Source organism: Euleptes europaea, chromosome 3 (assembly GCF_029931775.1).
Source record: "Euleptes europaea isolate rEulEur1 chromosome 3, rEulEur1.hap1, whole genome shotgun sequence".
Classification (NCBI taxonomy): Eukaryota; Metazoa; Chordata; class Lepidosauria; order Squamata; family Sphaerodactylidae; genus Euleptes; species Euleptes europaea.
Window position 1 is genome coordinate 82,375,844 of NC_079314.1, and position 26,466 is coordinate 82,402,309.

General features: G+C 40.1%; 2 protein-coding genes across 3 annotated transcripts in view; one reads left to right on the top strand and one right to left on the bottom strand.

The window, feature by feature from the left end:
• PLEKHG7 (pleckstrin homology and RhoGEF domain containing G7) lies at window positions 1–23,537 on the top strand. The gene is made up of 16 exons (XM_056845719.1): window positions 1–663; window positions 2,686–2,708; window positions 4,746–4,879; window positions 5,535–5,575; window positions 7,680–7,781; window positions 8,283–8,432; window positions 9,312–9,407; window positions 11,922–12,017; window positions 13,120–13,233; window positions 14,033–14,204; window positions 16,072–16,187; window positions 17,012–17,105; window positions 19,777–19,856; window positions 20,914–21,073; window positions 22,847–22,944; window positions 23,349–23,537. Exons 1-16 carry the CDS (start codon window positions 1–3, stop codon window positions 23,454–23,456), a joined length of 2,247 nt encoding a protein of 748 aa, XP_056701697.1. The 3' UTR covers window positions 23,457–23,537.
• Window positions 23,538–23,888: 351 nt separating this feature from the next.
• The window catches only part of EEA1 (early endosome antigen 1), a 68,177-nt gene continuing 65,599 nt past the window's right edge, over window positions 23,889–26,466 (bottom strand). For both annotated transcript variants that reach the window (XM_056845717.1, XM_056845716.1), the window contains one exon: window positions 23,889–24,558. In XM_056845717.1, the coding sequence (XP_056701695.1) occupies window positions 24,518–24,558 (41 nt within the window). In that variant the 3' untranslated portion in view covers window positions 23,889–24,517. The remainder of the gene's footprint in view (window positions 24,559–26,466) is intronic.

A 26,466-nucleotide genomic window follows, 5' to 3' on the forward strand; every position in this document is an offset into this window, starting at 1 on the left:
ATGAGTGTTCCTTTGGATGAGGAAATCAACGTGATGGATGAAGAAACCAACGTGAAAGAACTACATCATACACAGGAGGGGACTGAACCATGGGAAGACAGTTTGAATGTGGTAGGAGAGAGCAACTTGGGAAGTGTCATCATCTCATCCTATGAAATGACAGCCCCGTCTGACATGGAAACACAACCGTACCCCAACAGCATACAGAAGCAGAGCATAAGGAATCACCCATATCTTCTGAAAGTTCCTTCAGAGGAATATGACGAGGGTGACAACATACCTTGCCAATTTGTCAGGTATGCTCCTGGAAGGATTTCTACTTCTCCAACTCTGAGGAGACTAAGGAAAAGTACAATATCAATCTCTCAAATATTTGCACTTCAGGAAGGCACTGAAAGCCCAAGGTTGGGCAACCAATCTGAACCTTATCTTCCTATTTGCCAAAATCTTCCTCCATGTTCTGACCATTTCTTTTTCTCGGAACCCTTCATACACACACATTCCCTGTCACAGAGAGAAAACTCTACTTCCATTGGCACCATACCAATCCTACCACGTCATGAAGCAAATGATCACAGTGGTGATCAGTCTTCGCAGAATGCTATGTCAATCAACCCTTCTTTCCCGTCTGAGGAAGTACAGAATTCTCAGGAATGTGTTCAGGTAATGCTGCCAGATTTTTAAAAAGGAATATTATTTTTCTTACTTTGGATTGGTGTGCTTGATTCATAACTCACAGTGAACTAAATAATAAATAATAAATTGAACACCAATTATGTTGATTGGAATGGGTTATCACTCCAGTCTTGGGCCTATCTACATTGGCTCCTAATTTGCTTCCAGGCACAATTCAAGGTGCTTCAAAGCCCTATATGGTTTGGAGCCAACATACCAGAAGGGCTGCCTGTTCCCATAGGAACCTGCCCAACCACCTACAGTCATCTTTGGAGGCCCGGTTTTGGGTGCCCCCACATTCTGAGCTTAGGCAGGTGGCAACCTGGGAAACGGCCTTCTTGGTCGTGGCATCGAAACTCTGGAATTCTCTCCCTAGGGAGATCTGTCTGTTCCCTTCTGTTGCTGTCTGGGGTGAAGACATTTTGTTTCATTTGGCATTTCCGCAGTGATCCCTCCTTCCTGATCAATGTTTTGGTTGTTTTTGTGTCTTTGTATGTATTTTAATTATTTTAATTATATGTTTTTGTGGGGGGTTGGTTTTAAAAGGTCTTTAAATGTGATTTTATTATGTATGCTTTAATTTTTTAGCTACCTGGGTGACCCTTGTGAAGGCCCAAAGTCAAGTTACAATTTTGTAAATAAATAAAGGGCAGAAACTGTGCTGGGCCCCACAAGGCTCCCAACAAATTGATTCACATTGCTTAATGTTACTGGGACAAGCAAAGCTTCAGCCATTCAACTTTTCACCTTTGGCCATCAGGGAGGTGGCCTACAGAACCGAACAGGAAGCCTATTTGCCTCTCTAGTGAATTGGCATTCATGGTGATTATTGCACACTTAACCTTATAATACCTTTGCTATGCTATATATTGGCAACATTTGCAGGGGTGTCTCAAAGCTGTTTTTGCCCAAGTTTCCTGGTTGCCTCCCTGTGGCTCTGAGAAGAACTTAACATGGTATCTACCAGTCTAGTCCGTAACCAACTACCAGGATTTAAGTCAACTTGACCTCAATGTATTGTCGAAGGCTTTCACAGTCAGAGTTCATTGGTTCTTGTGGGGTATCCGGGCTGTGTAACCGTGGTCTTGGTATTTTCTTTCCTGACGTTTCGCCAGCAGCTGTGGCAGGCATCTGTAACCACGGTTACACAGCCCGGATAACCCACAAGAACCAATTGACCTCAATGATTTTTGCTCTGAAGAGAAATCACATTACTCTGTTTTTAAGCAGTCATTTCACTCAAAATTGTTGAATTTCAAATACCGTATATACTCGCGTATAAGCCGAGTTTTTCAGCCCAAAAAAAGGGTTGAAAAAGCCAAACTCGGCTTATACGTGGGTCAATATGGTAGAGGGGGGAGGAGGGAGGGGGGAAATTGCCGCCATCACCGCCGCAGGGCCCAGGCGCCCTCCTTCGGCCGGCAGGGGCCTTCCTGGGCCGGCAGGAGGCCCCTGCCGGCCGCGCCACCGCCAGCCACGAGCCCGGGCGCCTTCCTCTGGCCGGCAGGGGCCTTCCTGTGCCGCCGCCGGCCACACGCCCAGGCGCCTTCTTCGGGCCGGCAGCGGCCTGGAGGGGCCTCTTGCCGGCCCAGGAAGACCGCGCCGCCGCCGATTCGCCGCCTCTCCTGGTAAGTAGGGGGTTCAGGGGCTCTTCCCCCTCCCCCCTTGGATGGTACTGGGGTCGGGGTGGGGTGGGTCGGGAGGGCCCGGGAGGCCGGCGGGAGGGCGACCTGGGGCAGGGGCCCTGCGTTCTAAAATGGCAGCCGCCATTTTAGAGCGCAGCATTGCCGGTAAAGGGAATTTCTTATTGACCCTCGGCTTAAACACGGGTCAATAAGAAATTCCCTTTTCTGGCCTCAAATTTGGGGGGTCGGCTTATACTCGGGTCGGCTTATACCCGAGTATATACGGTATATCTTTGGAACGTCTTTCTTCAGCAAGAATATATGAGTTTAAATGTGCCAGTCTATTTTCTTTTATAAATAATATGAAATTTCTTTCTCCCCCCAGAAATTAGATTCGCATAATGCAAGGTATGTAAGTGAGGATTTTTAATTTATCATTTGTTTCAATTTATAGGCACACATGTGGACACCATCTTGTGTAGTCTAGTGCTCATTAAGGAGATATGCTTTGCAGGTTGTTTAGTAGGTTTCTGGCATGCCTAGCTGTGTTTGTCCAGCCTTTCTAATCGGGTTACCCAATAACTTAAAACTTCTAGTAAGTCCCAGCTTCTTGAAATCTGACCTCAGCGATATCACCTGAAGAATGTACAATATGGAGGCTGGGTAGGGTTGCCCACCTCCAGGTGGTGGCTGAACCTTTCTCGCTGTTACAACTAATCTCCAGCCAATAGAGATCAGTTCACCTGGAGAAAATGGCCACTTTGGCAATTGGACTCTATGGCATTGAAGTCCCCTTTCCAAACCCCACCCTCCTCAGGCTCCAACCCCCAAATCTCCAAATATTTCCCTACCCGGAGCTGGCAACCCTAAGGCTGAGTGTGCAAAAACCACCTAATAAGCAGTAAACAGGATATGGCGTGTCTGAAAGCTGCATGAGGCTGTAGTAATGCAAATACAGATTATGCATAAGCAAGCTGGAATTTCATATAGAGTCACGCTTGATTTGTAGATATAGTGCACACAGTGGAACAAGGTGGTAATGAGGAATTTGAATACACTGTACCAGTTCAGATTGTAGTGAAGGGATCAAAGAAAATTAAGCAGAAAATGAGTACCTGTGGCCCTGATGTACTATGTTTTACATCAGCAGCACATCAATACATGGGACTACCATTCCATTCTGCTGCAAGCATACAAAAGGATTGAATCTCCAATTTTTAAAATACTTTATTGAACGTAAGAATGGCTATTCTGGGTCAGATCAACAAACTATATAGCCCATTATTCTGTCTACTAACAATGACCAGAGTAATTCTTAAGGAAAGATGAGTTAGACACGGGCCATTGAAATCAATAACCTCAAATATACCATACTCTGTGCTTGATTAAGATCATAATTGTAAAAGCACACTAATTACATTCGTTCCTCAATGCAATCCACATAATAAGAGGGAAGATAAAAGTATAACACATCACAAAGTTCCTACCATTTTACACCTTACCGTAACCATTGTGTGCAATACCTGAACACATAATGGAGGAAGCAAAATTTCATTCCATTAAACTTGACAGAACAAAGCACATATTTGCTTTTTCCAACTCCTACACAATGTTGACAATCAACAGAAGTACAATACCAAGCTAACTGTAGGTTTTCAATCATTTTCTATTAATTTGCAATATGACAAATTGAGAAAAGTGGATTTGAAGAAAACTTTACATCCAAATATTTGCAATGTTTAACGATGCTTGCAATGATAACATAAATGTGTGAAACCACTATCATATGATCAGTCCTCAAGGGCCATTGCCTTGGTGCCTTCTATCATACATGGAAGTTACACAACAGTGAGTGACAGAAAAACTTTCATGGACTATCACTTCAATGTTTGAAATTTTCCAAAGTTGCTCAAAACATGCGAATATTTACCCAACACAGAAGCAAAACATCTGCATTAGGAAGAAATGTCTACTTTGTAATAAGAACATAAGAAAAGCCCTGCTGGATCAGACCAAGGTCCATCAAGTCCAGCAGTCTGTAAATACAGTGGCCAACCAGGTGCCTCTAGGAAGCCTACAAACAAGACAACTGCAGCAGCATTGTCCTGCCTGTGTGCCATCCACAGTACCTAATATAATAGGCATGCAAGTGAGAACATAAGTGTTTATTCCTAGGCAGATCCACACTTTCATGCAAGCAGCCTTCTATATATGAAGTCTGAGGTACAGTAAGCTACCGTAATTATGTGGGTTTGTTTCTAGTCTATTTAGGCAAGTTTTATAAAATATTTTAGCAATTGTATATACTCAGATATGGACTAAAGGATCAGTTTATGGACAACAAGATCCAGTTTGTGTGTTCTTGTTTCTTTAGCAGAAACTGACTCCTCTGTCTTGAATATGCTTATGAATAATCACACCCAATTCCCCCCCCCCACCTTGCAGTCTATACAACGCAGAACGCAGACACAGCTCTGTGGTCGTGAGTTTGCCTGGACTTGAGGTGTTCCCAGGAGACCTGCTGATATCAGACAGTGCAGTACAATTTCTTTATCATTCAACATCACTGCAAAGTGAAGGTCAGATGGGGACTGGGCTTTAAACTGTGTTTGTGTTCTGTATACCTTGGCAACCCTTGCACTGCACCTTTGGCTTTGCTAAATTTGGTTTCATAAAGGATGGTAGTGAGATAGATTTTTTTCTTTCTTTAGGTAGGAATAAAGTAGCAAAAACTAGTTTTGCAGCACCATGACAATGAACCTCAAAACAGTGTGAATACAATGCAAATAACTTCTGGTTAGTTTGTATAACACTGTTTGTACCTCACCAGCTGAATGGGCACCAGAGGGCATGCAAAACGGCATCATGCTTTTTGTATCCACATACCTTATGGAGTGGTGTGTATACTAGTGTGTAGTCAGGAGCTCCATGTGAACAGAAGCTTTCCTTTTACTTCATGCTGGAAATTTTCCCATTTACAGAATGTTGAAGTGAACGAGGAAATCTCTGCAGGCCTATTGAAGCTCTACAAAGCTTTTGACTGAGGCTGTTTATGTGTGTCCATCCTCTATGGACACACGGTATCAATTTTGGACGTGGCTTCTGTTCCTCAAGATAACCTTAATAAGACTTTTAGAGTCAAGACTGTGCACATACATGCCACTGACATTGCTATCATGGCCTTTGATGCTTTAAAAAGACAATCAATGCCTTTGTTTCTGTTCTACCCATTAGAATCCAAAAAGCCTTGGTGGCCATTCACTAAAAAAGGAACCGTGAGTATTTTTCAAGGGTTTTTTTCTTTCCCTCATCTACTGATATTTCAATAGACTGACATGTCTAAGAAAATGTCCCTGAGACGCTTTGGGTTGTTATCCTCCGACTTCTTTTTCCATGTAGTTTACATAACGTTTGCTTTCCCCTCTCACAATGAGTGAGTTGTTTGTGGATATTGGGAGACAGACTTGGCCTTCTTGTTTTAACTAACCAAGTCTGCAAACCTGTCATTTACCTCTCCCTGTAATTTCTTTCATGTGTATTGGCTTCCTTTTTCTCAGATCTTTAAGTAACTATAAATTCATATTGTAGAGTTCTGAGTCCATTGTATTGTTCACCTTTGTTTGTGCCTGCAAAAATTCATTTACAAATTAATTTTTTTTTATAAAACATACACACAAAGGGGGCCGGTACGAAAATGGAAGGTTTTGCAACAAACCTTTGGGAATCCCCAGGTACGCAGAAAAATCTCCAACCTTTTCAATAAAATGAGGGGCTAAACAACTTCAAAACAGAGAAGTGATATAATTATGTGCTTGTGCAAATATCACAACTTTTAAAAAAATGCTGAACAAAACCTCAGCAGCAGTCTGGTTGGAGATCCTGGAGCAGAAAGGGCATCTTGTGCATTTTCTGCTCCAAGCCCCTCCCCCATACCTGGCTGCTTGTGGTCAGCTGAATATCCCTTGTGCTTTCTGCTCTAAACTGCCCCACCCACCCCCCAGTCAGGAGGTGGGGGGCAAGATGGATAAGCTAAGGAGTGTCCTTTATAATTAACTTTCCAGTTCAGAAGTTCTATTGAATTCAGCGAGCTAAGAAGAAACTCCAGATATATAATACAAATTTCATTTAGACACACACACATGCAAGCACATGTATTACTTCATTTTCTCTTACTCAAGTGACATGCACATATACTTCCACTTTGGTACTGACGAACACATCAGGACACTGCATTTTATTTTGGATCTGTGTTCCACAGTTTTTACAATGGTATTAATCCCTCCCCCCAGACTAAGTTATACAACAGGGATGTCAAACATATGGCCCACAGGATGGATTCGGACCTTTAAGAGCTCTTATCCAGCCTCCCCCAGTCCCGCTGCGGGCTTGCCAGCCGAAACAGCCACTCCCCCAGTCCCAATCTGGACTGGCAATCACGCTGTGGGCTTGCCAGCCGAGGCAGCCACCCACCCCCACCCCTTGATCTGGGTGTCATATGACATTTATGTCATATCCGGCTCTCGTAACAAATGAGTTCGATGCCCCTGAACAAATGTTAATTGTTGAAAATGGAAAAGTTTTTGTACTGTTGGTACAAACGTTGCATGGTAAGGCTAAGTCTTATTGGAACTTTGCCATTGTATTTATGCTTAGCTTTCCTTTGCATATTTACATACTCCACCCTCACTCATTTACTGGCAAATGTTCAAAACTAAAGACAAATTAAAAATACTATCCATCTAGCACTGGTAAAGCCAAGGCTTGGTTTGATGCTTCTATAATAAAGAAACTGAATTACTAAATAATGTCTCAGATAAATATAATATTGAATTCCAGTTTGCCTTTGGATCCTAAAGTATTTTTACCGACTTATTTAAATAAAGCTGTGCCCACCAAAAAAGTCTTAATTTTTCATATGATAGTATCAGGAAGATTGATTTTTGGGGAAATTTACAGAAACCCTTAAAATAAGGGAGTGAGCCATGACATAGTAGCTGGCAATAATGTGCAGAATAACATCATATATTCATGCAAAAGAATGTCAGCAAAAGAATGGAAACTATAGAGATAATTGAAAATGGATTATCACATATTAGAACAACAAACATACTAAAATTAAGGGTGACCCTTATTTATTGTAACCCAAGATATATGCTTGTTTTTTCTCTACTGCAAGTATATCACCTCTATGGTTTGTAATCTATTTCTGACTGTTTTTGTATTTTAAAATAATAAAAACTTTGAAATGTTGCGCATTTTCAAAATTCAAATGTTGAGGTACAGTTTTTTACAAGCAAAGATCTCAATTTGAAGAAGAACCTTTCTCCACAAAATTGAATCTGTATTTGATAAATTAATCTCTGTTTTATTTTGAAACAGAGTAGAGACAGACATAAACAAGTATCAGACCTGGAAAACTGTTTATCTACTGTAACCATCAGGACCTCGGAGTACAGCAGCTATGAATTTCACAGTGTTAAGGTAGAGAAATTCTTTATGTGGTACATGTACAGCTATTTTATTAATTTTTAGTCTTTTGTTTTAGTTTTTTCCTCAAATGAAACCTGTTGTGCCTCTAGGCAACACACTAATGCTTGCCCACCCCCCACACTATAGTACAACATTTAGAACCCTAACACTAACCTGCAGGAAAAGGCCAGTGATAACAAAAGTATGCCCTGACTTGGATAGCCCGATCTTGTCAGATCTTGGAAGCTAAGTAGGGTTGGCCCTGGTTGGTATTTGGGAGAGAGACCGCCAAGGAATACCAGGGTCATGATGTTGAGGCAGGCAATGGAAACCGTCTCTGGTTGTCTTTTGCCTTAAAAACCCTATGGGGTTGCCATAATCCAGCTGTGACTTGACAGCAAAAAAAAAGAGTATATTCAATTGGTACCAGTGGGTAAAAGTAAGAGCCCATGTTTGGGAAGGCGGTGGTGTTAATTTTGCATGACTTGTTATTTTGGTGTTCTCCATTGATAGGATAAAGTTTGGCATGAAATCATGATGCTGTATCAAGTTGAGCCAAAAGCCAATGAAGATCAATTAGACACAAAGAAGAAGGAAGCAATGTGGGAGCTCTTCACAACTGAATGCACATACTTTCTTGATCATCTGCTGGTTCTTAGAATGGTAAGTCGGAGTTTGATAATCAACTCCTCAATTGTCGCATGAATTCTCAGTCCATCTTGATTTAGCTTCACGTAGCCATTTTTTTTTCCCGCAAGAAGTGCAATAACCACTTTCTGCTAAAAAACACAGATCTTGGTTCAGCACATGTTCCACTGACAAAATCATGGTGAGCGTTCAAATCAGATGAGAGGCTGGAAAGTGCATTAAACCAGTGACCTTGGTAGTTACCTCTTGCTAGAAAACAAAATCATATGCATTTGCCATATCAATTTGCAATGCTATATTAGAGCACTGTGTTATGGTTTGATAGGGTGCACAGCGTATTGCATTTTTTGCTTAATCTCCATAGTTCTTTTCATACATATTCCTGGTATCCTTTGGTATAATCCCTTCTTTTGATTTCAGTTTGATATTTACTACTTGCCTTATAATCTGTCTTGGAAAGTTAAGACACACAGTCACACTTTTGGACAAGAGTGTTCACTCAAGTAACTCTTAATCCGTTAGGGGAAGTATATTACTTGAAATTTCTCCCTTAGAAGTCAGGGCACCTCTAGAATGTAAAAACTCATCTGAAAATTTATGAGGGAATTTAAAGTTCCCTCATATTCAGTTCTGCTTTAAGCATGGTCTTTAAAGGGGAACTGGTGTATATGCAATCACTTGCTGTATATAGCATGAAACAATGTTATGAAAATAAATATCCTGCCCTGAAAAGTCTGTCTAGGTCCCTATATTCTTCAGGATGGAACTAGTCAGGATAGGTTTTCTAGACCCATGGTGAACATTGGTTCAGTGTGTTTCTTTGAACTAAGGCAATCTGTGGAATCACAAAATTAGAAAGGAAATCACTAACTGGAGTTATTGTATTTTCTAAAGGTTTTTATGAATACATTAAAGTGCCTACAAAGCAAGGAATTCCTTCCAGATGTGAATTTGAGGCTACTTTTTGCGAACTTGGAGGAATTAAACCAGGTGAGAAAAACACACCAAAATAATATCTTGGATTGCCTATTCAATGTTCTTACATGATAACATCACTAGCAGAAACAACAGGTATCTGCACTTTGTCCTTCCAATAACTTCCATTGATATAAGCGATTAATTCTAATAATTTCAAGTCTACCACTTAAGGAAGAATCAAACCGGCTTACAATCGCCTTCCCTTCCCCACAACAGACACCAGTTGTAATAGCAAGAGATCTTCTGCTATTACCTGGAGGTTACAATCCAAAATTGGCACCTTCGTGCCAATACCAAATGGTTAGAAAAACTGCAACGGAGTCTCCAAATACAAAAGTAGCAAACAATTCTTATTAGTGCTTACACATAAATGACAACAACAGAACAGAGTGAAAATAACACATAGGAACTCCTGAAGATATATACAATATGTACAACATAAGTTTAAGTGCAGTCTCTATGCACCGTCATGTTCTTCAAAGTATGTATTTGTCTTTCTTCAATGAGTCCAATAACAGGTACAGTCCCAAAAGAACCAGTTATTGGGAAAAGATGGGGGACGGCCGTTTCAAGTCTTTTCTTCAGCCCCAATCAAAAACACGTTTTCAATAGTGAACCCAACAGTCAAAATTTTTCACTCAGTTCTCAGTTCCCCGAAGGATACTCAAAAGTGCAGCTGTTGGGTTCACTTTTGAACCACTACTCCATGCTGGCTCCTTCAGAGTGGCCTCTGAAGTGTTACAACCTAGTGCTGCAGGAACTACTCAGCTCAGAGCTGGCCAAAGGTGTCAACAGTGGGCTTCAGAAATTGATGGGGGTGCAGAAGGAGGCAATGGGTAAGCTGAGACTCATTGTTGGCACCCCTGACCTGCTCTGAAATGAGTGACTTGGCTCTGATTGCTCCCTGTGGTCAGCAGCCCTCCAGGGCAGTGGGCGAGACTGCTCCTGGCTGCACTGCTCTATATTTGTTCTGGGGGGAACAAATTCTTATCTAATTATTTATGTTTAATCAATCCTTATTCCATTCTGAAGAAGACCAAGTGCCAAGGCTTCGCTGTAATCTTTAGCTAACATTGTTTTACATTTTATTAATTTAGCTAATAGAGTTTTGCATTTTACTAATTTGGAATATTTCCCTTTTTATTATATATATTTATACCTATTAGATGTAATTGTTGACATGGTTGTAATGGCCTATGGCTGCATGCAAATAAAACTCATTCAAGTGCCAAGGCAGGAAAAGACCCCAAGGAAGGAGTTTGGAGGGTGGGGACATTGGGGGAATGCCACATTGCATGCATCATGATGTCACCCTGGAAAAACCCAGAAGTGCTGTGTCGGGTAGCTCTAGGGATTTCCTGTGGCTCCTAGAGCTATCTGGTGTCACTTCCAGGTTTTCCCCGGAGGAAAATTTATCCTGTCTCTACTTGGAGCTTCAGCAGACAACATGGGCTGCCTGTGGAAGGCCTCCTATCATTGTGGGAGGCCTGGCAACCCTAACCCAAGATCTAATAGTTCAGAAGACTTTGATTCCATAGTTTTGCGAGGAGTCATAATTTCTCATTAAAGGTTTCAATTCCATTTCAGACAACAACCCAAAGCTGTATTTATTTTATTTATTTAGACTATTTCTATCCTATTGCTCTTCATTTTTTCTCAAGGCAATTCTCAAGGCAGCTTGAAATTATACAAACTTATTACCAAAACCTAAGAAGCAAATAATTACAACACAAGTTCAGCAGCAACTAAAACCAGTTGAGACCAAACAAGCACAATAATATCAAGTACTGGATGCCAAAATCTAAGTGCTACCCAGCATATCAAGTACCAGACCACTTATGGTGACCCCATAGCGTTTTCAAGGCAAGAGGCATTCAGAGGTGGTTTACCATTGCCTGCCTCTGCATCAGGACCCTGGACTAGCGTTGCCAACCTCGAGGAGGTGGCTGGACATCTTCTACTATTACAACTTATCTCCAGCCGATAGAGATCAGTTTACCTGGAGAAAATGGCTTCTTTGGAAGGTGGACTCTATAGCATTATACCCCAATGAAGTCCCTCCCCTCCCCAAACCCTGCCCTTTTCAGGGTCCACCCCCAAAATCTCCATATATTTCCCAGCCCAGAGCTGGCAACCCTAGTGCCTGTGACAGGTTCACAGCTGTCCTCACCTCAAGCAGAGGCACCTGGAAAAGACCCAGCTCATTGCCCGTCCTTTCCTGGAGCTTCAGCACAGCATGAGAGAGTGAATTGGTGATGGTGAGATGCTCAGGCATCAAGTCTTCCTTCTTCTCCCAACAGCTGGGAAGTGCAGAAACAGGCCTTTCACCCCAGACAAATTGGTGGCTGACACAGGCACCATTTCAGCAAGTTGTCTGGATATTGAAGTGCTAGATAAAACAGCTTTTGATGCATTTACAGGCCTTAGAAAGGGAATTTGTAACCTGTTGCATTGAAAACTTGCAGCAGTAATTATATGCCATTGTTTTAACTGAAGGTCATCTCAAGATTGTTTTTTCTTACCTAGGTAAGCCTTGGTTTTGTGACCAGTTTCTTTCATGTTATAAAGGATCACCTTGTCAAGCCTACATCCTCCTTAGAGTTCATCTCTGTGCTTACAAAGGTAAATAATGTGTTCAGTAAGGCTACCTAGTAGAAAGAGCAGAAAGTTTAAAGAAGCTTAAGATCCCATTATCTCAACGAGAGTTTCTGTAAGAGGGCTCACATATTACAACATGAAGCAAAATGTTGTTGCGTGAATGCATTCAAGCTCCAACTGTAATATTTGAACCCCACTTAACTTTCTTGATATGATCAAGGATAGAGAAACAAAATAAAAACATTTCTTCTCTGCATGTTCCTCACACATTTAGTGGATTGATTCCATCTGGCAACATAGGCGCTCGCACATGAAAGCTTATCTCATAATCAGTTTGGCATTTAATGTCTCTTTGCTGTTGTTCTTGCCACAACAAACTAAAATGTATCATGTTCTGGAATTCAATGTTTTCTTAAGTGTGCAGAGAGATCCATGGGACTTAGAATTTGGTTAAACTAAGTAAACACCTGGAAATGACCTACATGGAGGGAATGAATTTGAACTGAGGAAAAATTACATGTAAATAGTCTAATAAATAAATAAGAGAGTATATACCTAACAGTTCCCAAGAGTTCCTTGTCCTTTAGAAAATGAAATGAACAGCCCCTCCAAAAGGCAGGCATTTTGTAGGATCACTTAATTCAGAAGGAGAGATCTGCTGCACAGTCCTACACATTTATGGAGCATCCAGGCTAGCTCGATCTCATCAGATCTCAGAAGCTAAGCAGGGTTGGCCCTGGCTAGTATTTGGATCGGAAACCTCCGAGGAATACCAGGTTGTGACACAAAGGCAGACAATGGCAAACCACCTCTGAATGTCTCTTGCCTTGAAAACCCTATAGGGTCGCCATAAGTCAGCTGTGATTTGACGGCTCTTTCCACCACCACCAAATCCAATTGTATTCAATCGAGTTTACTCCCAAGTAAGTGTGTTCAAGATCACATTTAAGGTGTGGTGAATCCTGAAGTAACAAGCAGCTATTATGTAATCCTAAATTCCCCTGATGAGTTAAGTTCCAAATCAAAACTCAAATTAGTTAGACATTTATAACGTTAAGAACAAAAAGTGTGTCTGTACCAGTAATTTATATTCTGATGTTAAATATCTAATTTCTTCATCTTGCAGTATTTCCAAGGGAACCTGTGTCAGAGTCTCCAGATATACTGTCTTAATTACACTTCTGCAGTCTTTTACTTGGAAAAGCTGAAGAAAAGAAAAGATTTCGGGATCTATTTGAAAGTAAAATGTTATCCTTATTCAATGCTTACAGTCTAAAGCAAGCTTATGAATATAATGCATTTCAACCCATTCCTACACTCTCCCCAATCATTATCATTACAACTTTTATTACTCTCGCTGGCAACCTTGGGAGCTTTGGAGGCGGGGCAAGGGGTGGAAATGGCTAAGCAGGCATGTAGGGTTGTATCGAAATACCCGAACCGAAAATAAACCTGAAATTAGCCATTTCGGCAATATTCAGGTTTTGGTTTTACCGAATTTCAAAACCTAGGAATCTCCCCGAGGCCAAATAGGCGATTCTGACTTCCAGCATCTCTCCAGGGTCTCAGGTAGAGGTCTTATATGTGTGTGTGTGTGTCTTTAAATTTCTATCCCGCCCTCCCCAGCCAAAGCCTGGCTCAAGGCAGGTAACAACAATAAAATCACAAAATAAAACCATAATACTTATACAATTAAAACCGAGAAATCTAAGCATACAATATAATAATAAAACAGATGGCACTCAATTAAAACAGTGCCCACTGAGAGGCTCTGCAATCAGACATTCCCCACAAGTTCACAGAATGAACAAAATAACAGAGGGAGGGCAGCAAAAGGGCACCCGTGGCTGTCCTCAGTTGTAGCCTGGTGGAATAACTCCATCTTACAGGCCCTGCAGAACTTTTTCACATTACCTACCACCTGATCTTTTTAAGCTTGAGATGTCGGAGATAGAACACAGGACCTTCTGCATGCCAAGCAGATGCTCTACCACTGAGCCAGTCATCAATCTAACATGGTATTTCTTTGTATCCAAAAGTGGTGTGAACAGAACAAACAGTGCAAACGACTGCATCTGTCTGAACTGCTGGTTGCGCCTTTGCACAGATTGACTCGCTATCCCCTCCTCCTGGAGAACATCTGGAAAAAGGCAGATCCAGAGGAGAGAGCAATCATCTGTTCAATTAAGGAGAAGGTGGAAAAATCTATAAGTAAGTAGGGGGGTAAATATCAAATCCTTGGTCTGGGAGTTGTTCTGAGTTGTTCAGAAAGTATGTGTGTGAGCCTTGTACTACAAATCACCAAACAGATTTAAAAAAAAGGAATGGGAATGTGACTCACTGTTCGAAAAACAGAAAAAATGTTAACTATGTCTGAGAGTGTCTTCCTGTATGTGATATAATCAATCAACACTGAAAACTCACATCTGGTGACATGATAAAAACACACATTGCTCATATTTTACTATTATCTACGGGACATTCACTTCCACTAGTATTTGTCAGTAGGGAGGGCATTCAGCTTTCTCCAACACTGGGTTTTTCTCCATGGGTGGTTTACGCTAGTTCTGGCCCCATTCTGCCTTGGGTTTTGCTGATTTCCACACATGTTTTGGTGCCCATAGGGTTGGTTCTCTTCAGTTTTTCCATGATTTCCCTCTAGTATTCTGGAGAGCATTTCTACCCCAATATTTTTTTTCAAACCTATTTGGAGTCACTTTTACTTTACTCTTTGTGCATAATGCTTGTTGGGTTGTTGTTTTTGTTCCGCCCATTGACACTTATCAGCACGCACCTCCCATCATCAAATGACATCCTCCTATCCTTCACTCCCTCCTTTCCCCTCCACCCTCTGCCCTGATTTCATTTTTTAAAAATTTTCAAAGCAATATTGAGAAGTTAAGAATGATACTGTCCTCCTTTTTTCAAATCGCTGTTGAATATCACTTATTTACTCACACATGCACAGGCATCTTTGTTTTGGACGCTTTCTATCACTTTTGGTTTTTCTGTAGAAGAAAATTGTGATTCTTGAACATTTTTGTAGATCAACCTACCACTGATGACAGAATCGCCTTGTGAGAACCCTTCAGCTAACAGGGCATGAACTTAACTACCCAATACAAACAGTATTGGATGGTAATTTTGAACCCTGGAGAAAAATCTTCTCCACGGTGAAGAGAAGTGCCGTTTCTCAGTTTTGCTTTTACAACTGGAGATTCTCTGATCTCAAAATGGCTACCAGAAGAAATCAACAAAGCAAAGAATCATCTTGCTAGTACACCAATTTTTTTTTTAAAAAACCATCCCAGCCAATCCTGTAACAAACATTCAAACTCAAGAGGGCGGGAAGACCTCTGCCCAATCAGCTAATTACCAAGGGGAATAGGCGGGTCTTGTAGCATTAGATTACTATATTGCTATAGCACATGCACACACACACACAAATTAAATGGGAGGTGCTGTGAGGCCACCAGTGATGCCACAGCACCCTCACTCTATATTCCTGATTATTTGGGCATGTCTGGAAAAAATAAACCCACTCCATGACTGAAATAATGCAGTGAAAGGGCAGACATGCGGAACAACCATACCCAAGCCGATTCCAATGCTTGGGGATTGACTGCTAAGAAAACCTGTAATAAGTTAAGCATGTGGAAAAGCCTACAGTGGGGGCCTATATGCTGAAGCTATACAGCATGGAGTATGTGATGTGTAACATCACAGAATAGAACATGTATGTTTTGCTTGTCAAACAGCTGGTTCTTCAGAGGCAGCACTGTTAAGTGTTGTGGTGAAGATGACACCCATGACTTATGACTGGTGTCACCCCTTGCATCCACTCAGCCACCAGCTGGATCCCAGACCCTAGCAGTCCCAGTGGTACTTGGTTGGATCACGCTGCCAAGTACAGCCCTTGTCTGCCCCCCCCCCCTTTGCCTCCTGGCACACCAATATCTTCACAGGTAGAGACTGCACTGGCACTTGGGCCAAAAAAGTTGCCGGCTCCTGGTATGTATACTGGGTCTTTTGCTATCTGCCATCCCATCTATGCTATTCTCTATGGTATATCTTTCAGGGGATTTGGAAGGCAAAGTGAAATGGCTGGACAATTTTCAGAAATTTAAACAGCTTCAGGAAATTATAATTTGGCCTCCACTTTGGGATCAAGACAAAAGATTTTTTGTTCCTGAGGTAAGCAATTTATCCGTCAGTTCAAAAAAAAAAATGCCTTCAGCTGGCTTTCTGAAAACTTGAGTTTAAGATAAGATAAAGATCTAAAAGTTGCCACGTACAGACGAACACAGACAATTATTAGTTCAGACAATCTTTGGGGTGCTCGCCACAAGAGAGGCAGTGATGAGTATGTATGTCTTAGATTTTGAACATGAGTGTCTGCAAGGGGACATCCCTCCAGAACCTAAATTTACTGATCTGCAGTTACAGTAGTCCTCACCCAGTTATTTCTGTGATGATGGGGAAAAATATGTGCTGGGCCACAAGGGATCTGACATTGCTTGTCCTTATTATAAAGGGAACAAACTCAGTGGTGACTGCAATAGACAGAGAGATCCAGATTTATATTAATGTTAATTCACAACCACCTACATGCAAGAAATTCTTAGTTCAGATTTATAATTACATGTCGTGCGTCTACCAAAGCAATCTTTTTTGCAACATAAGAAAAATGTTCTTTAAATGGAAAGTAGTGAAACAATGCATGTGGTAGTCTTACGTTATTTTCTTTTAGCCACTACAGGGGGAGATGCTTGGGATTTTAGCTGCTGAGGAGTTACAAAAACCCTGAAATAAATAATTCTTCAGAAACTTAGGGAAAAAAGAACATGTATTTCTGAAAATATGTTCCAACAAACCCTAAAATGGTTGTTGTCCAGTGCTGATGCCAACATTAAGTTAAACATCATAATCCACACATTATTGCTCTTAAACTTTTAAACAAATTCTCCCTTACCATTGATTAATCCAATGCATACGGCTCTCTTATTCTTTATCACAAGAGTCTCAAGTTCCTACTAAGGGACAACCCAACTGATAGCATCTTGTCACCTACAAAGAGATATCTTCTTCATGAAGGGAGATTAACTCTTGCAGGTAAGTCCCGCTTGCAGACCCAGGGCAAAAGGAGGGAGCAGGGCAAGGGAAGAAATGAAGATGCCACACATAGCCAATTGGAGAAAGTAGACACAGCTACTTTAATTAACACAACTGCAGGAGCACTGATACAGCATGGGGACAAATCCAGCACTGGGCTACTCACCTGTTGCCCAATATACCCCCCCCCCCGTAGGGTTGCCAGGTCCCTCTTCACCACAGGTGGGAGGTTTTGGGTGGAGCCTGAGGAGGGCAGGGTTTGGGGAGGGGAGGGACTTCAATGCCATAGAGTCCTATTGTCAAAGCAGCCAAAGCTGAGGCTGAGGGGAAGGGCCTGGCTGCAGCCTGGCTAAGTAAGGGAGGGGCAGCCTGCATAGCAAGAGCACATGCAAGCCTGCCTGGGCTCTGTGCCCACTCCCAGCCATCTGCTGCCAGCTGAGCTGCGGGCCCGCTCCCTCTGGGATGTGCACTGCCAGCACCAAGACAGCAGAAGCAGCCTTACTTTGACTGCTCCTAGCCCCAGGCCGCAAATGTGGCCCCAGTGAATCTGGGACCATTGCATTGAACAGCTACTCCATACAATAGAACGTAACACAGCTTAGCGCATTCTCCAAACGTAAGTATGAACCAGCATGGTTTGGTGATTCAATTTCCCACATGAAGCCTGCTGGGTAACCTTGGGCCAGTAATTTTTCTCAGAACTCTCAGCCCACGCAGAAGCAGGTGATGGCAAACAACCTCTAAATGTTTTCTTGCCTTGAAACCCTACGGGATCACCATGTCAGCTGTGACTTGATGGCACTTTCCACCACCAAACGTAAGGGCAAGTGTTAATGGAAATGAGATACAGAATTCTATGAGTCTATGATTCTAAGTAAAAGCCTCTGAGTGATGTCTTTTTGTGCATCTAGATATCTCATTAAAATACAGAAGCACCAACTCATAGGAGGTTGCTATTAATTACAATTGTGTGTGTCTTATATCCCGTTAAAAAGTTTAAACTTTTTAACAATAAATTTACATTGCTGAACATTTTATGTGCATTCATATAAAAGTTGTGTGTGTTAAGTGCTGCCAAATTGCCTTCAACTTAAATCTTACAAACTGCGGACTGTGGCTTTCTTGACTGTGTCAATCCATCTCTTGTTGGGTCTTCCTCTTTTCCTGCCATCTTCAACTAGCATTGTCTTTTCCAGTGACTCGTCTTCTCATCTCTCCCCTGGACATCACAGACTCTTCTGCATACCACACCTAATCCCATCACGCCTGCTATTCACATTTACATACTGTTAACATTTACATACTAATGCTTGTCTGAATTCACTCTCCTCTACTTAAAGACAGATGGATTCACATTCTAGCGGTATCTGAAGAAGTGAGCTGTGGCTCACGAAAGCTCATACCCTGTTAGTCTTTAAGGTGCTACTGGACTCTTGCTCTTTTCTACTGCTGCAGACAGACTAACACGGCTACCCACTGTGAATTATCGTCTTCTCATAATGTGACCAAAGTACAATAGCCTCAGTTTAGTCATGTTAGCTTGGAGAGTTTGGACTTGAGTTGATCTTTTTTTCTTTTTTGCTGTCAAGTCACAGCTGACTTATGGTGACCCTGTAGGGTTTTCAAGGCAAGAGACGTTTGGAGGTGGTTTGCCATTGCCTGCCTCCGCATCATGACCATGATATTCCTTGGAGGTCTCCCAGCCAAATACTTGCCAGGTTTGAGGCTGAGAGTGTCAAGACTGTCCCAAGGTCATCCTGCAACTTTCCATGGCAGAGTGGGGATTTGAACCTGGATTTGCCAGATCCTAGTCTTGACACCTTAACCACTACACCATGCTGGCTCTCTAACTAAAACCCACTTATTTGTCTTTTTGGTAGTTCACACTATCTGTAAAACTTTCCTCCAACACCACATTTCAAATGAATCCACTTTTTCTTCCTGTTAGTTTTCTTCATTGTCCAATCTTCATACCCATACATAGTACTAGGGAATACTATGGTATGAATTATCTTCATCTTGGTCACCAGTGACATATCCTTAGTTAAGAATCTTTTCTAGCTCCTTCATGGCTACCCTTCCCAGTCTCAGTTTCCTTCTGATTTCTTGGTTGCAGTCTCCCTTTTCATTGATGATGGAGCCAAGGAATAGAAGATGTGTAACAATTTCAATTTCTTCATCGTCAACCTTAAAGTTGTGTAATTCTTCAGTAGTCATTACTTTGACTTCTTGATGTTCAGCTGTAATAATGCTTTGGCACTTTCTGCTTTACGGAATGATGGCTGATGTAAAGTAGAAGTAAAAAGTGAAAATTCCAACCCAATAACTGCTAATGTTTAAAGATTCCCTTTTGATTGCTGTCTTGCAGGAGGATTATATTATGTCCAGTTGTTTTTATACTTTAGCTTCAATACTAAAAATATCTTGAGGCACATCAGTGGGGATAAACTGAAATTTAACAGAGAATGTTTTCTTTTTTGGAGAGCATTCTGTTCTTTGTAATCAACCACTCCCAGTAAAACTAAATTGCAGAATTCTGAAATTAGAAAATTAATAATTTATTAAAGAAACTTCCAAATTATTTCAGTCATACAAATTCAAAAGCAAGCAGCAGTGATGAATTCAGGTTATACGGTTTTTTAAAACATACAACTTTCTGCTTGTCCTTCAGAACATACCAGACTCAGTGACATCTACCTGTTTCTATTTGACGATTTGCTTTTGATTACAAAACAGAACCGACACAAAAAGGTAACAAAAAATTGGCTGCAGCTGCAATATATACATTTATATCTGTAGATGTAACAAATGCTTCAGAAAATATTTAAATTATTTTATAAATAAATAAAATGTTAAGAGTTTCTATTTAGACAGGTATTGCTAGTATAGTGAATATACAAAAAGGAAAGAATAGAAGAATGGGGTATGGTAATTATCATAAATGTTGCAAGAGTCAGCATCTCCTACACATCTTCTGATAATACACAGAGAACCATGTATCTGCCCCAAGCTGCTTAGTGTAAAAATTAAATAAATTGCTTACATATCCAAGTTTCTTGTACAGCTAACTGTGCAGTGTTTTCTCCAAGATGACAGCTTCTACTATGTCCTGTGGCACTTTAAAAAATAGAAACAGTTAGCCTCTTTAAGAACAATAGTGACAACAGTCATAAGGAAGGATGTGATTGTAGCAATAAAAAGAAGGCAAGGCAGGACAAAGCAGTAAAGAGACCCCAAGGAGTCTGGGCAATTTGAGATGACACCACATAATTTTCCAAAGTTCTTTCAATAACTCCCTCTTCCTTGGATAAATAACAAACAGATAAATGGAAAATAGATAAATTGGGGTTGCCCCAGACTCACAAAATACATAAACCCCCGTGTATAATTGCTGAGAAAGCAAAAGGTAACTGTAAAAAATATTTAAATTGCAACTGCTATTTTTTTGTGTTAAAATAACATCCCTCAGAGGGGCTTTGTGTCTCTTCTATTTGTAATGTTGTTGCCACTGTCATAGCTGTATTCTCCTTAATTATGAACCTTGCTGTTACTTTTGGTTGAATGGTTCTCTAAGGTAATGATTTGGCATTAAATTTAAAACATGTTGAGTTTTTCATGGCGTTGTTACTGTGCAGGCTTGGAAGGAAAGCAGTTCATGAAAGCAATTCCTGCTTTTCCAGTTCCTTTTTGCAAAACAAATGGGCTTTGTTCCCCCCCACCATTTTGATTGGAAATTTCCAATCTAGTCTAGATTATACACACAGAGTAATGGGATGTTCGTGCAGTCTAATTTTCCTTTTTATTTCAGAAATCTGGGTGTTCCAACGTGAGCTTAATACCTGTCTGCCCTTCCTTCACGCCCGAGTTGCAATCTTTGCTTGAAGAAGGTGGTTCTTGCACGGTGTTGAACCAGCCTATTCCATTAGACAGGCTGATTGTAAAAAACCTTGATTCAGTCAACACATCAGGTATGCATTAAATACAATGTACATATGGTATAATTGAGATGGTAAACATTAAGCAGAGGCACTGTGTATATACATCTTAAGCAGTTCTCTCTTTTAAAGCATAAATCAGAAGGGCAGTTGCCACCTGTGAAAAAAATCTCTTTCATTCCATTCTTCTCACAGCCGCTGGGTGTATCCAATGGAAATTCTACAAGGGCATTTGAAGCAAGTTTACACACTACTGATTACTGCTGATGCTTCCTTGTGGAACGGAAGCTAGAGACAATCTAGATTGAGTGGGCAAACTTGTCTCGCTTTTGTTTAATGTTTGTAGCACCTGTGTCAATGCTAGTGGAAATGAACTTTATGGGAAACCATTCTTATTTTGTCCTCCTCTATTTGGTCCCATGTTTTTCTTTGTTTCTATGTATTTCCATCACTGTGGGTGGAGACAAGGCAGCTTCAGATATGCAAAAGTCAGTTTCCCAAACCCAGCCTTAATTCCTACCACCACCACAAGTGCATTAATTCTTGGCAACTCAGGCAGTTCAGACTTTTATCTAAAGTTATTTTCAGTGGCAATAACTCAAGGGTGCTCTTGTGGAGATCAAGACTTATTTTATTATCCTTCTTCAAAGTTATGAAGCTGCACTGGCCTGAAGTCAAACCGAGTCATGTTGTTCTGCTGGTGACAGAAAAAGACAGGAGAAAAAAGATGTACAGAATGTTGTATTTTCAGTTGTGCAATAAAGAAAAACAGTTGTGTCTACCTGCAGCCATTGTTCATCATTATGCCTTCTGTGCGGGAACACTGGGACTGCACATGTATAGTTCACACCTGGCATGTGCAGTCCCAATGTGATACTGCAGAGAAGGTATAACAATGAACTTTGAGTGATTTCAGAAATAGGTCCTGACTCTGCCATCTTCAGTCTTCAGGAATTTATTTCATTTATTATTGGTGGTCAAATTTCTGACACACGTAAAAATACAGTCCTGTCTAATTTACAATATTTGATTTTAAAAGTCAAGATGGCCATCTATGATCTGCATAAAAACCTCCAGGGAAGGAGAGCTTACCACCTCCCGAGGAAGCCTGTTCCACTGAGGAACCACTCTGTTAGAAAATTCTTCCTAATGTCTAGACGGAAACTTTTGATTTAATTTCAACTACATGAGTTGGGGGAGGGCAAAAAAGGCTTCAGTGAGAAGGCAAAGCATGAAAATTGCCTTCCTTTAGAATTACCCCATTCCAAGCCATTGTCTTAAATGAAGGGAAGAAGCTAACTTGATCAGAAATAGCCACCAATATATACTTTACAAGTTTAGGTTTTGCAACTCTTACCTCTGTCACTGCACAAGTGCTTCATTTGAATCCTGAATTAACACTGAGCTTTCCCACATTCTTGCGTTAACTTATCCTGCTTTACGGAACTTTAACATATACATCTCCCATAAATGGGAGCCAGACTTCTCTTTTAAATGACATTACACATACAGCATTTAATCCTCTTCCCTATGTAGTGAGAGGGAAAGGATGAGGGGAAAAGCTCTCATCATTATGCAGTTCACTCTCATCCCGTAACCCTAGTTCCTTGTATGCTCTCTGGCTTCAGCATTGAGAGCACTGGACCTAATTTAGGGGTGGGGGGAAGCTGATTTCATACAAATTCCACTGAAATCAATGACACTCTTAGCCATTCAGTGGAAATGAGATGGGGCTATCTGCTATGTTCAGAACTGATGACAGGGAACTCGGGAAACTGTCTTACCAAGTGTCAATTGTTTTCTTAGTTTTAGGCTTACGAAATGCTTTTCTAATACAGCAAGAAAACCGGTATCAACAGTGCACAGCAGCCTTCTTAATACAAGCACAGACGGAGGCAGTCAAGGTAAGCAACTTAGTTTACAAACTTTACTTAAGAAATTGCATGTATCCACACAAAAGAATAATCTAAAAATTCATTTCTGTTTCAACTATTATATCTGTCTGCTATGCTTGTGCACTGTTACTACTACACCAGCACAAGATATCTTTTTAAAGTTAATCGTAAACAGTGCTGTTGACGTTGAAGTACCAGGTAATTTTAAACCCTTCAAGTTTCCTGTAAATAAGACTATGATACAGGAAGCAAAACCAGCTCTGTTTTTATGGTGGAAGAGAATCTGCTTATCAGAGAACAACTTTTTCACTACAGTGGCAGTTTTTAAACCACTATAGTTTATTATTTATATTGATAATTTAGGTTACTTGTTTAATTAAAATAAAGATAACAGAATATTTTTTCCATTACAGAAAACATGGATGTCACAGATGGAGACTGCAATCTCAAATTATGCAAAGAGACACACAACCCCACAAAACTCATTTTTAAGTTTACCAGCTGAATCATCTGAAATTTAATTGTGGTCAGTTATAAATTGATGGGCACTGGTAATAGACAGTTTCCTTGTTTAAAGCAAACCTTTAGATGTTTGAAAATATTTCTGGGAGCACATTCTTTCAACTGGACAAACAACATGGGAAACGGAATATAAGAGTTACTACAGCCATACAGAAACGCTTTTTCAGTGGCACCTTGACATAACTGTCAGAATGTATGTTGTGTTTTCTTTTAGCAGCTCCTTTGAACTAACAACCATTTTCACAATCAAGTGTAACACAAATCTACACCACAATTTTGTTCAAGATCAAGGACAGGGAAAGGATGCTTCACAATCTTATGAGACTGCAAGCTACATTTTAAAAAAAGAATGTAGTGATAGCTTTCTACACTGGCAAGAGCACAGTAAATTAATCATTGCAAACCATCTAATAGAAATGCCTAATTTTATTTTTCAGCCCAATAACAGATTAGAATACAAAAGTGACATTTTCACAATTATCCACCATGTGTTTCATACAGAATTAGTCAATGCATGGTGTCATTTTCTTGTCCTCAGCTTTCATTACTTTCCAAATGTAGAGTTTAGGGATTACAGTGCATACTGAACCAAACTCTTTCACAATGTAAGGCACAACTACATGACAACAAGTCATAAACACACCACTGAAAGGAGCTCTTAAGAGAATCCAACTCATAAAAATGGTCATGCAAGACTATCTACATGTGACTGCAAGAGTCCAGGTTAAAAAGAAGTGCAATGTCTCTAAGCCTACCTTAATACATTTCCTGTAGATATAAAGGTAAGCACAAAAATGATCCAAATCTAATTTATACAATTATACAGAAAAATCAGTAAATATTATTCACAATATTCACATCTGCAACCATAATAAACCAATCATTAGAAAGAGGCCAACAGGACAGTACAACTCGTGGCACACATTCATTATAGCATAATAGCATTTGTCAACCTTGTCTACAGTTTTGGGAAAAAAGGCTAATATAATGGCACATAAATGTTAATGGTAGCCTGTTGCCAACATGACATACACAGCTGATATAGTCCAACAGACCATAGCTAGGACAGTTTGTGTTGATAATTTAACTCCTGTCCAACTGCTACGGGTTTTGTTTTTTTTAAAAGAATTAAGACTACAGAGGTCAAAAGAACCCAAGTGCATCAATCATAATTTGAAACTACTTAATACACATACATACCCAAATATTAAATTTTTGGTAAGACAAGACACTTGCAAATTTGGCAGTCATCACAAATTATACTTAACATTATAGTGAGGAAGGAGACCCTATCAAAATGGACTATAGTTGAATTTCATATCAAGAGGTAGTTAAATGAAATATTATATAGAGTCATCAAGTGTCAGATTGAATATTTTTGTTTGTTTTTTTAATTATTTTCTTACAAAAGTGACAAATCCTATACAAGCAGCACTTTGGACAGATTTCTATTATAAAAAATTTCTGTGTTTGCAAACCCAATATGACATTCTTCCCTTCTCCCTTTGGTGCTGTGAACTGGGATTTAACAACATGATGCAATGTACCCTTTGTAAGAGCCAACAAGAGACCTGGACCTGCCACACCAATCTGTTGATATATCAACAATGAATAAACCATTTAAAAATAGTTAAAACTTGGAAGAATGCCAGTAGTAAAATTTATCCATGTGGGGATGACAATGGGGGGGAAAACCACCACTAAACACGGTGCCTCTTTAATCAGCACATAAAATATTAGTTTACTAATATCAACCATGTTCTATTTCTCATGTGCCTGTTGTAAAATGACTGCATAGAATACTGTGTTGTTTTATGGACAGATAGAAAAACTGTCAATAATGAGGGCTGCTAGCTCTTAGGTGGCAACTATAATTGTTTTAAGCTTTAGTCATAACATAACATAATATAAAACAACATTGTTTTAAGCTTTAGTCATTCATAACATAATGTAAAACAACACAGGCTCTTAGGTAGGGGGTTTTCCCTCTGTATTTATTGCTATGATCTAGAAAACAGACCATCCAGTCAATTCTAGTGTGATTTAACGGTAAAAAAGAGAGCCCAAAAATGAATAATGAAAACCATTCAAACTAGCAATGTAAATGTGCAAAATTGCTAGGCCCATATTTTTATTTTTTTTTAAAATTAAATAAAACAATGGTCATTAAGAGCATGCAGATTCTTTTGCAATATATGTATCTGTGGGAATGCACAGGAATGACTGATATAATATTCCTAAGCACCAAACAAAATTACTATGGATTTCAATCAGCATTTATCTAAGAAGATACATTTTGTGCACCAATTACTACATCAGTTCTTGCAAAATAGTCATTTCATCTCTTGCATATTATGTTCACTACACTAGAAAGAAAAAGTGCATAGTGCATGACAATGCTATTCTTACCCTTCCTGAGGTTTTCTTGGTTTTCCACTTAAAGTAATTCAAATTTCCAAACTGTACCACTGTTAGAAAGACCTTATACTCTTCTGTTGAACAATATACATGTACAGTTCTGTCCCCAAATATATGTAATTTCTAGGGCTGCAGTGTGTAGTCAATTAAATGGTTAATAATTAACAAGGCCCTGCTTAATTGTGTATAAATATTTACAAAACCATGGATGGCAGATGCTACCTTCAAAGAGGTCTTGAACATTGTCTCTCACATCGGAGTGAATGCTGTCCCAAGACAGTGCCTACTACAAGAGCATCAACTAAAAACAAAATATTTTTCTTTAGAACTAGTTTATTCATATGAAAGTTGCATTCTGGTCTAGGACTGTAATAAATATTTACTTACTATTCATATGAAAGTTGATGTATATTTAACCAATTTAAACTAATTTTTTTAATCAGGTAACAGCCTAAACATTTCCTGTTCTCTGGTGGCTGCTTTGGATATTTCTTTTCTCTAATCAAGTTTCAGGACAAAGGTTTACAAAAACTGTAGCTGTAAATCTGACACAGGCAGAACTTGCATATCTGATTCAGAACGTCTGCAAGT